At 36.0% G+C, this 13,634-nt stretch overlaps 1 protein-coding gene across 1 annotated transcript in view; it reads left to right on the top strand.

Annotated features, from left to right (window-relative positions):
* The window catches only part of CALCR (calcitonin receptor), a 156,519-nt gene that overhangs the window by 84,722 nt on the left and 58,163 nt on the right, over nt 1-13,634 (top strand). Inside the window, exon 2 of the mRNA XM_058725081.1 lies at nt 10,545-10,625. Coding sequence (XP_058581064.1) covers nt 10,575-10,625 — 51 coding nt within the window. The 5' untranslated portion in view covers nt 10,545-10,574. The remainder of the gene's footprint in view (nt 1-10,544; nt 10,626-13,634) is intronic.

The following is a 13,634-nucleotide window of genomic DNA, read 5'->3' on the forward strand; positions in this document are numbered from 1 at the left end:
CAGAATACACATTTAAAAATATAAAAAGAAAAATTACTGACAACTTATTTTCAAAGTGCCATTGCCTAATATTGATTTTAAATGTACGTATTTCTAGAATCAGTGTGAAATATGGAAAGAACATAGTTCGAAGAAGCGTTTTCAAATTTTTGTCTCTGCCCCTCATTGACTATGAGATCATAATATAGTCACCTAACACCTGCAAACCTTTGTTTCTTTATGCATAAAGCGGAGATAACGCTTATTTGCATTTAATGTGAGGATAATGTAATAAATAGAATTACCTGGCTCTTCGTATGCACTCAATTCATTTTAGTTTCCTTCCTTCCTTTCCCAACCACCAGTTCTTTCTTTAAAAAAAAAAAAAAAAAAGTCCATTTTAAGACATGTTTTAATTTAGCTAAAGACTACTATATATGTATCAACAAGCCCCTGAGGATAAGTTTTTCTTGACTGGGGCGCCTGGGTGACTCGGTCGGTTAAGTAAGTGTCCGACTCTCAGTTTCGGCTTAGGTCATGATCTCACAGTTTCATGAGTTAGGTCCCCACATCGGGCTCTGCGCTGGCAATGCGGAGCCGGCTTGGGATTCTCTCTCTCTCTCCCTCTCTCTCTGCCCCTCCCCTACTCATGCTGTCTCTATCTTACTCAAAATAAATAAACTTTAAAAAAATTTTAAAAACTTTTTCTTGATAAACTTTAGGTTCCCTCTATATCTTTGCAGTGCTTCCTTTAGCTACTCTCACTGAATGCAAACCACCAAAGGGCAGCAGGAAGTACAATGAGCTGTCATAGAAATTCAGTCAGAGATTGGGAAAATACAAATAGGGATTACTTATGGATAGAGATTATCTAGGTATCTCCCGGACACATTCTGAATTCACTGAACTTGTCTCCATGATTCTCAGTTATCATCCCATCTATATCCCCAAATCAAATCACATGCATTAAGACACTTCTTTGGCGTTCCTAATTAAATGTATGATCGGCTAAGTCTTATTTCATGGACCATAATTTCTTTACATGTATAATTTTTAAAAAATGAATTGGCAAAGTGAATCGTATGCAAGTTTCTTTAATAAAGAAAGGACCATTCTTTCTTCAATAAAGCAGGTTGCAAAATGTTGGCTTCTTCTGAAATATTAAATTGCCACATTGAAATTGACTTTGACACCATAATTTTAGACAAAAATCCCTTAGATCAGGGCCTTGAATGTTAGCTGTTAGGGTCATGGTGGGAAACAACTGCTATAATGAAGACTATCTGCATCATCATGGCTGACATTGAGGGTTCCAGCTTGGCTGACCATCCCTGATGTCATTAATCCCACTTAATCTCTGTTTTTCAAGGGAATCCAGCTAATTTTACAGAAACTTTTGAACTGCTTACACAGCCATGCAATGCAAAAAAGATAATTTCCTAGGCACTCAAATTTCAGGGAAATGGACCCTTAAATAATTTAATAGGAAGAAAAAGAAAGCTTTGTAATGATTAAATTATACTTGATAGTACTTTTCTCTGTTAGTAAATATATGCTACTGGAATTGGAAAAGCAGGAGCAGGCTTGCCCCTTGTAAGATTCTCAGTGAAATATCTTTGTGTGGAGTCTCAGAAATGGTGAGAGGATTGGGAAACATGTATAAATAAAAGGGATACATAAGAGTAGCTTCCACTCAGGCATTCTCTGTAGTACATAATGGCTCATAAGAGCAAAAAGTGCATCTGACTCATATATTTAATGAGTGAATTTATAACTAAGTGCTCTCTGCCTCATTCCACTTCACCTCCATTTCTGTAAACACAAACATACAGAGACACATGTATAATGAACACCAAGGTTATGCAGAGGGGAAGAAAGTGGACAACTCCAGGGCCGGTGAGCACTGGCACAACAGAGTCTGCGGTTAACAGTGAGCAAATGTTCTGATCAGTGGATGTTTAAGTGGCAGCCATTGTTACGCATTTTGAATAACACCACAGGATAGATATTCCTTTATATAACCCACTTTATTCTGGCCTAAACATCTTCTACCCTAAGATATCCTTGAAATCAGAACCAAACAGAATTCCTGAAGGTGATTAAGAGAAACCAAACTGATCAAGAGGATGATTGTGGTTGTTGTTTACTTCTATCCCAGCGAGACTAGGTCTTACAGGCTTCATGGGCAGAAGGTTGAAACCAACAAGGGAAAACCTTTGGTGTGAGGCAAGGTAGTAGTTTCGAGCACACACTAGTCTGGGAATATGATAAGGGTTTAACTAGACCTTTTCCACTAACCTTCTTTCAGTAGGTTTTCATGAGCTCACCTGTACAATGAGAGGTTTGGAAAATTTAAATTCCAGAATCTCTTTCAGTTCTAGCATCCAATGAAATCAGGTTTATCTTTTTCTGAAAGAAGATTTGGTCAAAAGTGTGTGTATAAGGGCCCAATAATGTATATGTAAGGACTAAATCATAAACCCACAAGTTCAAATTCCTACTGGTATTTATAGAATAGTTTGATGTGTGTATGACATTGAATTCTACATAAATATTTTTTAATGTTTTATTTATTTTTAAGACAGAGAGAGCATGAGCAGGGCAGGGGCAGAGAGAGAGGGAGACACAGAATCTGAAGCAGGCTCCAGGCTCTGAGCTGTGAGCACAGAGCCCAACGCGGGGCTTGAACTCACAAACTGTGAGATCATGGCCTGAGCCAAAGTCGGACGCTTAACCAGCTGAGCCACCCAGGCGCCCCAGATTCTATATAAATATTTTAAAGTTTGACTTAAAAGAGTTTGTAATTTGAATCAACCAGTGCAGTGCCTCTCAGGATGTCTCCTGGATAAGAGAGGATACTTTTCATATATCAGTAGTTGTGAAAATGCACTTTCAAAACAAAGCACCAACATATTTTTTTAGTTGACTATATTCCCCATGCTGTAATAGCACCAATATACTTAACTCAGTCATCTATTCAGGTGAGTTGCAGTAATCCAGACAAGTTGTGGCAAAGTCCTGTCATTTCTATTCCAATATAATAAAGAAATGCTAATAAGTCTTCTGGTAATAAAAAAGAGCAACACACCTTTCATTCACTGAAATTAGTGGAAGTCAACTAATAGCTAAGCTTGCCTGTTCAGTCCTAGAGTGTTAATTGCACATTATTATTGGTAAATGTAATTAGTAACAAGAGCTAACTTAAATGAATTTAGTTAAATGATGCAGGACTTCTCAGAACCTTTAGTATCCTAACATCAACATAATGCTTTTTCCAGAAAAGAGCACATAATATTCCACATTTCTCCAACTTTGTCCTAGTGAATTACTCTTTCCCTTTTTCATTATTAAATGAGTGGTCATAGGTATCATATTTTGGAGAACACAAAGTGGAAAATGCTGTTTTTGTTTATTTTCTATTGGACGGTCAAATAGACCCAATATGTATCTAATTACTACGCTTTCTCTTTCTTCAAAATATATTTTTTATATTTTGTTGTAGCTCAACTTAGAGCCACTGTTGGAGTGAGAAGAACCCTTAATTATAGTTCTATTGTCTAATTTATAGATAATGAAATTTATGTCCAGACAGGTGCAGTAACATGCTTAAGAGTCACATGATGAGTTTGAGTTTATTCTAGGATTAGACTATGGATTCTTAATCCTTAGCCCAAGATCTTTTTTCCATTACACTGTACTGACTCCTCTTCCCATATTCACCATAGGCGATCTCACAGAACCCATAAGACTATAAAGTTATGAGCTTATACAGAAGCAGTGAATATATTAATTACAACCAGGTGCATTTTAGGTTCTCCATATAGAAGACCCTGCTGACAACTCCAATTTCATTTGTCCAAAGCTGAGTTTATTCCTTTCATCTCAGATGGCAGTACATAAGTAACAACCAAGAACATGAACTTCACAATCAGCCCAATTAGAGTTTCCTCAATACATTCAATGATTCCCACATCCTTGTCTTTGCTCATGCTGACGCTTTAGACTGGACTGTTTTTCTTCCAACCTCTCACATATTGAAGTTAAACTTTATCTTGAGATGGTATTAAGACACACATAATAAGTGCATGATGTGTTTTTAACTAAGTTGATTTGAACCAGTCAGTTCTTATCTCTCCTCTCTCTATCATGACTGCCATTGGAGATCCAGTACCATGAGGTCACAATGCCATTTCCTCAAATTAGTCTTAATTAACCAAATCCTGCCTGATTATTCATTAATAACATCCATTTGAGTAATGGCACACTTTTGAACTGCACGTGATTTTGAACCATTTCTCCAAGATTTCCCACTGATTAGTGTTGCCTAGCCAACTGCTTAGAGGCAATCTATCTTTTTCATTCAATATATGCTTATTGAACACTTATTATGTCAGATCATTGACAAGAGTGAAAGATAAAGCCATTTTTTTTCAATGTGACATAATTTTTATTCTGCTTCCCTTCTCATCTAGATGCTTTTGCATGATGTGCCAACCAGTTTACCAAAAACAGCTCCACTGCAGAGAGTGCCAGTTTTTACTACTTAAACTTGGAGCTTAGAGTTAGATGAGCACTTTAAACTCATGATGAAGAGCAAGAAGTCAGTCTGTTTTGCTGAATATGTCAACATAAATAATGACATGAAGGAATGACATAATGACAACACTATGTCTTGGCAAGCTGCCTAGAGTAATGAAGAATGATTTTCTAGTAGATCACATAATAAAGGAGTTATCCAAACAGAAGGCATTGCTGAGGCAACAAACCAATATACCCTGTGGTTTCACAAAACTTATTCACCTGTTCACTTGGACTATATCTACATAAACATATTAGATAGATCTTTTTTCAAAAGAAATGTCAAATTTCAAATTTGAAACAGATTCTAGGCCTTGGGTGACAAAAGGCTACAGCTATTTTGAGATAAGCAGTGCCTGTCTCTTCTCTTTCCTGCTGTATGCCCATACCCTCATACTACTTGTTCTCATAGCCAGGGTATTAGAGGAGAGGTTCTTAACAAATAATGCTCCAAAGGAGCAATTGCCTCTGAGATGCCTTTTATAGCTTTGGGCTTTGTACCAAGGCTGGGGAATATTTAAGACCTCAGAAATTCCACTTTTGCTCCATGGAGAAGAAAAAAAGAAAATTTTAAGTAAAAGGGCAGCTCTTTCTCATGACTTGCAAACTTAATAGACTATGGTGGGTTAGAAATTGCCATTGAGCCAAAAGAGCATTTTCCAAAGTATATGCCGTAGATGGGTTAATAATTGTTATTGCCAAAAACATTTTTTTCATAGTCAAATGAGTTTGGAGAATGAAGACGGAAAGTCAGACTAGTGTTTTTGGTACAAGAAAATTAGGTACTTTAAAGTGCTAATGTCTATGGTAGATCTCTAAGAATAATATAGGAAATGCTTAATTTCCCTAAACATTTTTGGCCATGGAAACTTTATTTTATGCTGCTTCTCATGGGATTACTGCTATTCTATGGAATACACTTTTGGAAATGCTGATCTATGAGAATAGACACATTATTTTCAGACAGTGACATTTCATATTCTTTCCACAAAAAAATAAATAAATAAAAATAAATAAAAATATAAAAAATAAATAAAAATTTAAAAACTTTACATGTCAAGGAAATTTGTTCTCCTTAAATGAAGATTACTCTATTCAATCACCATCATTGAATGAGTGATTTAGACTCTGTGTATTAATAGAAGTGGTTTCCACTGACCAACTCATCCCTGCAACAAAGGAATACAGTCTTCTAGAGAAGAGATTAGTGTTGAGTGTTCATTTGTGGATTCAAAGTAGTGCAGATTGTAATGAACATTAATTGAACCAGTGTCCAGGGTTATTTCATTTACATGTTCTAAGTCCAGCTCCACAATCAAGCTTTTAGACTCCACATTCATCTGGTTTATATATGGGGCTCCCACAAGCGAGCTTTTGTTAAAAAAAAAAAAGTGGTTAAAAGACATGTTGGAAACCATTATCCTAAGAAGACTGCTGGACAGATCCAGTGGAATCCATAAGCTTCACATATGAGAGTGTGTTCTTCTCCTAGTCAAGGAGGATTGGCTAAGGAGTCTTTCTATAGACAGGAAACTGACATAGAGATGAAGCTCCTTGCCCAAAACAAAAGAAATAATAAAAGTAAAATTAGGGCCCCTGGGTGGCTCAGTTGGTTAAACATCTCTTAGTTTCGGCTCAGATCATGATCTCACAGTTTGTGAGATCAAGCCCTGCTTGGGATTCTGTCTCTCCCTCTCTCTCTGCCTCTACCCTGCATTCTCCCTCTCTCTCTAAATCACTAAAGAAATATTAGGGGCGCCTGGGTGACTCAGTCAGTTAAGCTTCCTATTTCAGCTCAGGTCATGATCTCACGGTTCGTGAGTTCGAGCCCTGTGTCAGGCTCTGTGCTGATAGCTCAGCGCCTGGAGCCTGCTTCAGATTCTGTGTCTCCCTCTCTCTCTGCCCCTCCCCCACTCACACTCTGTCTCTCTGTCTCTGAAAAATAAATAAAACATTTTAAAAAAATTTTAAAAAGAAACATAAAAAAAATTAAAAGCAGAAATTAGAATCTCTTGGTTCTCCAACTAGGGCTCTTTGGGGAGATAATAATGCTTCCTACCTTACCAAAATCTGGTAAAATTTCATCCCTTAAACTAAGCAACCAACATTTACTGAGCACTTACAATGTTCCTGATTCCTTTCTAGGTTCTTGGGTTACAAAAATGAGTAAAGTCCTTGCTGTACAGAAGGAATAGGGAAAACATTAAGAAGTAAACAAATCAATAATCTAATGTCAAAGTTAAGCTTTGTTCTGGTTTTCTCTGAGTCATCTTCCAGGTATACCAGATCACAGGTTACCTGTCTGATCACAGGTTACCTGTCTCATCTGTACCCATTCCAAATTAAACGTTTCCAAGTTGCATTTTTATCTCCATTAGCTGCTGTTTGCCTGATTTTGTCCTTTCCTGTTTGGGTGCAGGTTTAACTCTCTAAGCCTTAGGTCAAAACTGTTTTCCTCACGGTCACTGAATTCTGAATCCTGCCTTTTGGAAATTCCACATTAGTCTTTCCCTAGATTCCACCCTGCAATCTATCCATCCTTTAATCATCTATTCAACTAAGCTATAGACTTAGGTTTTCCACGTCCATCATTCTTTTTAACTCCTCTTCATTCTGTCTCTCTCTCTCTCTCTGTCTCTCTCTCTCTCTCTCTTCCCTTGGAAGAATCTCAGCAAAGCTGAATTACTTCATTTTTTATTCTGATTCTGCTCTTCTTTGCCATGTTTTTCTCCCTTAAATTCATAAATCCCTGTCTTTCTTCACAACTCTACTTATATGTTATTTCTCTCCTCTTCACACATCATCATGAAATACTTCTCTCAAAGAGAGGCATATCTGCAAAGTACTGTTTAACCTTGAACAATTACAAGTGATCTTTCCTGACTAGAGGCAGATTCGGTACAGTCCAGATCTGCTATAAAGTTGCACATGAGAAATTTGTTATAGTCCACAATAATGCAAGAGTATTTAAAATTATAGACATGTATTTAAAATTATAGACATGTCCAATTAATAGGAGAAAGGAAAGGACTTTGTTTCTTGGTTAAACCCTTCTGTCATTTCCGAACATTCACTCTCAGATCCATGTCCTTACTATTTTCGTTCGCTTTAGTTGGTCGTGGGACAATCGTAAAAGCAGTGTGTGGGGCTTTGAAACCATGGGGCTCCCCTTTCCTACAGCAAAATGTGCAGCCTCATTCACCTTCTGGGGGACAGTTCTCCCACAGCCTCTAATGCTCCTCATGGTAATGATACTGTTGAGCGAAAACCTAGCAACTTACACTTTATAACATATCAAATGACATCAAATATATGACATGGATAGAACAAGCCAATTAACTGCCTAATCACCCCATATTCACCTTCATAGAGAAGCTGGCTTCTCACTGTGCGTAGCTCTCACATTTAGAATTAATGAGTAGGACTTTCATCTGAAGAAGAGATCTGACTTTTAATTCTGGCACTCACACATCTTTTCTCTCAGAGGCCAAATCATAGGGCTACCATTAATAGCAGACTTTAAAAAATCAATGTATGTCTATGATTTCCTTCTTAAAAAAAAAAAAGCAGGATCTAGTTAAGCAAAGCTGCGTTAATTTCATGAGTACACACAGTACATTTCAAAAGTCCTACCTTTCAGCCCAGGAAATAAGACTCATCCAAGATTCTGGTAGTAATATTTTTAATTAAAGGAGAATACAAATCAAAAGTTCTTTTTCTTTCACCTACTTCCCCTTCCTGAATTTCTTCATTATCTAACTCTGTATCCAAGCTAGCAATCTGAGAGACAACTTTAGTTTCTTCTTCTTTATTTCTCAGCACAATCATATTGGTGCTTCTTGCTATAATAGGGCCCTATATTTTAGTCCTAGTTGAGGGTTTTATTCATTTACTTAAAGTTTGTAGGGAATCACTGAAAGAAGATACAATTACACTCATTTTAATATAGACAATGGGTTGGAGAGATCAAGACTTAAAGTAGGGAAACATCCTGAGGCTGTTTTGGGGTCCTGATGAGAAAGAGAGTCCTGTACTAAGGCAGTGGAGAAGGGTGGACATGTCTGAAAAGATACCCAACACAGACAGAATTGGAGTCCTGGAGACTAGATGTTGGGTACAAGGAAGTGCGCAGAATCAAGAATGATTTGGGTTTTTCCTTTGGACAATTCATGGATAATTATGCAAGTCACTGACACGGGAAGGCAAGGAATTGGAGAGGGAAAAAGATATACAGTATTCAGATTTGTTAATGTGGTCATGTAGAGAAGATGCAGTTTTTAAAAATCACAGAGTTCTATGCTTCCTTTGATTCATTGGACCACTAACCCCCATCATTATCAATAATAATAATAATCATGTGTAAGTGATTATGTGAAGTGTGAGAGATAAAGATAGCTAAAACGTAATTCTTATCTGAAAGGGGTTTAGCATCAGGCAAGGTTGTCAGGTTATGTATGTACCTAGATGAAAACGTATAGCTGACATATAAAGTGCTGAAAGGATGGTTTGGGTAATAAATTTCCTAGGTACTCAGACCCTAATTTTCTAGCTGTATTTTCACTTCCTGAGGAGCTCTAAGCTCCAGCTAAATTAAACTATTGTATTCCTTATTCTTCAGCTACCCCTAAATTTGCCTATCTTCATATCTTGTTTTCATCTGCTTTCACTGCCTATAGGTCTTGCTTTTCAAAATCCTATTCAGTCAAAATACAAATCCTGCCCTGGTTCCCCTATTCAGAAGCTCTCCCTTTTATGAAGGTCTGTATTTGTACCATTTTTTTAAATCATTTTACCCATTTTATGTTATAGTTGTGTTAGCACATGTCTTGTATCATTCATACCTAGTGTATTGCACAGACACCCCAATGCTCAGTTTCTTGTAATGGGACCATGTCTAATCCAGCTCACCCACGTGTGTTTTTAATTTACTAGTGGACTTGAGGTAAATCACAAGCCATAAATAATAATCCGCATATAGGATGACACTTGAAAATTATACTTTACATTCTCAGTTTCCTGTAGTACTGATATGTAAATGGAATACAACTTTTGCTCTTTGGGGAGCAAGTGTATTAGGTAGACAGTGCAGATACTAACATACCTAGCAGAATATGTAAGTGTAAGATATATGATGTGATCATAGCCACTCACCCCTAGGTGAAATACAGTTTTCACGCAAATCCCACTGATGAAAAATATACATATATACTTTTTTGCTCTTTTATTATCTTTCCTTGTGTAAAATTATCTGCAGTCATGAAAAACTGATATTTGTGACAGCAGCATGTTTCTGACGATTACATGCTTTTGGGTAGGAATGGTGAGCTGTTAGGTGACATACTCAATCCTTGCTGTGGAAGAAATTTATTTTTAATAGCAGCTTGAAGCTTGTAGAAAATTTTGTAGGAAAGAAAAATATTTTGACATATTCTATCCTTGCTATTGAAGAAATTTATTCTTAATAGCAACGTGAAGCTTGTAGAAAATTCTGTAGGAAAGGAAAATACTCAAGGCTCTAAATAAGACTGCTTAAATAAAAGTTGCCTTAAATTACCTAGGTGATCCTTTACAAATCATTGATTGTATTTGTTCATGTCTAATGAAGTGATTTCTTTCTGGACGTTTCCATTGAAATTTTCAACAGTTCTACTGACACCACATGTTAACTGAAGCCCACATTGATTGCTCTTGATTTCTCTGAATCCTTTATTTTGATCCTGATATGTAAAGGTGGCTCTGGAATTTCTTAATAGGAGGACTTTAGACAACAACCAGACACCAGTCCTTCCTGGCTGAAAGGAAGGGCAATGGAACATGCAACTGCATTTGCATCACAAGCATATTGTTTACTTACATGAATTTATTTAGAATGTCTTGGGACATGATCCTCTCCAAGTCTAACTGAAAGACAAGAAAAGGAAATTGACTGTAGTCAGTATTAAACCTATATTAATGTAAATGTCTTTGTTACTTTTATATTTTTCTAGGACTTAGAAGATCATCTTCAAAAACCAAAAATGAAGTTCACACTGACCCGCCGGTGCTTGGTACTCTTCATCTTCCTAAATGTAAGTAAAACATTATTTAAGCCACGTTAATCAAGAATGCTGACACAGAGCATGTGATTGAGTAGACACTCACACAGGGAGAGGTCTTGCCAAAACTACATTCCACAAGCCAAAACTATCATTTCCTTGATACTTTGTTAACAGATCCCCCCCCCCAACTTTCACAATTTAGATTTGTGTTAGAGTTCACTGAAAAATGTGAGCTTTATTTATAAAAATTTAGCGTTAACTTGAGACATCTCCACATTATCTTGGAAATTAACATCAAAGGCTAATAATGTCCTTCGATAAAATGTTTTTCATCTTAGACATGTGGATCTGAACCAGTTTCTAGGCTTCTGTCTTTTTCAAACATCTGAACTCTTTCAGTCTGGCTATTGATTTTAAATGCATTTCTCATAAAAAAATTTTTTTTAAAAAACTAAGAATCTTAGGTCTTAACATACCAATGTCATTCCATAACTCTTTCTCTAGCCTTGTAAATCATGCCCAATTTCTGTAATTTTATATTGTTTTTTCCTAAATGGTTAGCAAGTAGTCAGAACTGCAATTATCTTAGAAAATACTACCAGTGCCTGCCTATTTATTTGTGTTAACTTTGTTAACTCCCCATCACATCAACTTCCATAGCACATGAAAGAGAGATGAGTAAATTTTACATAAACAAATTGGGAGTTGTATTGATCCTTATCCTGGCCAATGAATTATACCTGGCAATAAAATTCAGTCAATAACTGATCCTATTATACTCAGGCAAACAAAACTAGTCCAGGGTTCCAGGATTTACACTGTTAATTAATGTGTAGTCATGGGCTTACAAGTTTGTATAAACTGTTTCTTTTAACATTATTCAGGGAAAAATATCACTAATATTCCATAAACATAAATCTTATTTTTAAGGAAATTTTTATTTTGTAATGTTATACATCAAATAAGTGGTTTATGGGTATGATTGTCAATGTAGTCCTTTTGCATCTACTTGGATATTAAGTATAGTCTATTTTATTATGTAAAAGTATCATGTTATAATCTTTAGATAAAATACAACATAATTTGCTAAAAATAATCTGGTATTTGGAAATGCAGGTAACTTCATGCCATTGTAAATATAATAAAAACACTGGAACAAGAATATTGTAGAAATTATTAGCACATTTTATTTTGTCTGTAAATGCTCAAGCTTTATATGAGATTCTATAGCTACAGAAATATTGGTATATTCTATTCATGATTGATATTGTTATTTTTATAGCTTAAATTAAGTCCTATGTGATCAGTTGTATGTAAATATCTCTAAATAATTTTATTTTATAAAGCATATAATTATATTAAACATTGACAGAAGAAAAACTAAAGTAACTTTAACTAGATATAAGACAGTTTGAGTGTTTCCACCTTTTTTATTATAAAGACTACAGATAATTTGTGGTGTGCTAAAAAACTAAAGTAGATCAATTCTATTCAAAACTTTTACAAAATTCAAAGATTAAAATAATTTCATATATTTGAGCCATGGGCAGAAATATTTTATGGTTTGTGGGCATCTCTTTACTAGTAAACATACTGTACAGGGCACTTAAATGGCTTTGTGCTCTCTTTCCTGTGATAAACAGAAATTTGCTTCTCTGTCTTGTATTTGGATCATATATTTGATTTGGAGGATTCTTCCATAAAAAAAGTTTTGATATGTGAGTTTCCTTCTAAAACACACATTGTGTTCCACACTGATACTCCTTCAAGAAAAGTAAATTATTTTAAAAAGTGGTACTGATTTTAATTACTATAAAATATTACTTTTTTATACATTATTGTGAAAAATCACTGTCAGTATATTTGTTGAGTTCTACCAACCTGATTTCCAAACGGTCTTTAAAGTATCAGTTTGGGTCACCACATTCCATGAGCCTCAATTTACATCAATCAAAACCACCTACTCACTTCCTCTCCCTTATCTATAATAGTACAATTGGCTTAGAACAGTGCTTGGCACATAGTGAGTTCTAAAAAAAAAAGGTAGTGATGATGATAATTATAGCAACAGTGATGAAGACATAGAAAAACTAGATTCTTCTGAGAAGCATTCGTTGTTGGTAACTTATCTGTATTCCCCTATTTGCTTGGAATTTATCATTATGGAGCAGTTTTGTTGTTTAAATAATGCTTAAGTAGAAAAAACATAGGATACCAACCATCTGATCCTACCTGGAAGAACCAGGTTAACACTTTACAAAGCTCTGTTTTATCCTTTATTATTTTGAAAAGTATAAGTAACTGAAAACTACAAACAATTCCAACATGTACATTGTCAGTATTAAGGATGGTGACGTCAAAATCCTGCTGGTTATATCAAGTTGTGGATTCTGGAATCATGTTCCTTTTAGACAAATTCTGTCTGTGGCAATCAATAGGAATCTCTCCCTTCAGCACTGTAGCATGAGTTCCCATATTCGTTATGTTTGAACCACTGCAGTGATGCACCATTTCTTAAAGCTCTACACAGAATGGTCCTGTAATTGTTTTGTCTCTGTGCTTCTAGAAACCAAGAAGTAGGAAGATTGTCTTACATCAAAGTAGGAATTGCTTGAGTACATGTCCACTCAAACCAGATTGCTTTCCACCGGACTCCATGATTAGTGTGCACAAAACCTCCTAGAATGTGAGCCCCATGGGGGCAGGGACCTTGACAGTCTTGTTCACTGCTGAATCTCCAGTACCTAGAACAGTAACTGGCGTGGGGGAAGCAAAGTATTTATTAACTGAAAGAACAACGGTGTCTCAGCTACGGACTGCAGGTATTGGTGGCAGCTTGGTGGTCGTATGTGTGGCGCCATTTACTTGAACCTTTAGGAGTGACATCACATATACGGCGGCTAAACTGCTGCATAGGACAACAATTAAGAGGTTGTTTTTTGTTTTGCTTTGGGAGAATCATATAAGATGGCTTGTATGAAAAACTTTGAACACGAATCCTTATCCAGAACATCAATGTGCCCTTAATATCTCATCTCT

The sequence above is a fragment of the Neofelis nebulosa genome, chromosome 4 (assembly GCF_028018385.1).
Source record: "Neofelis nebulosa isolate mNeoNeb1 chromosome 4, mNeoNeb1.pri, whole genome shotgun sequence".
In the NCBI taxonomy this organism is placed as follows: domain Eukaryota; kingdom Metazoa; phylum Chordata; class Mammalia; order Carnivora; family Felidae; genus Neofelis; species Neofelis nebulosa.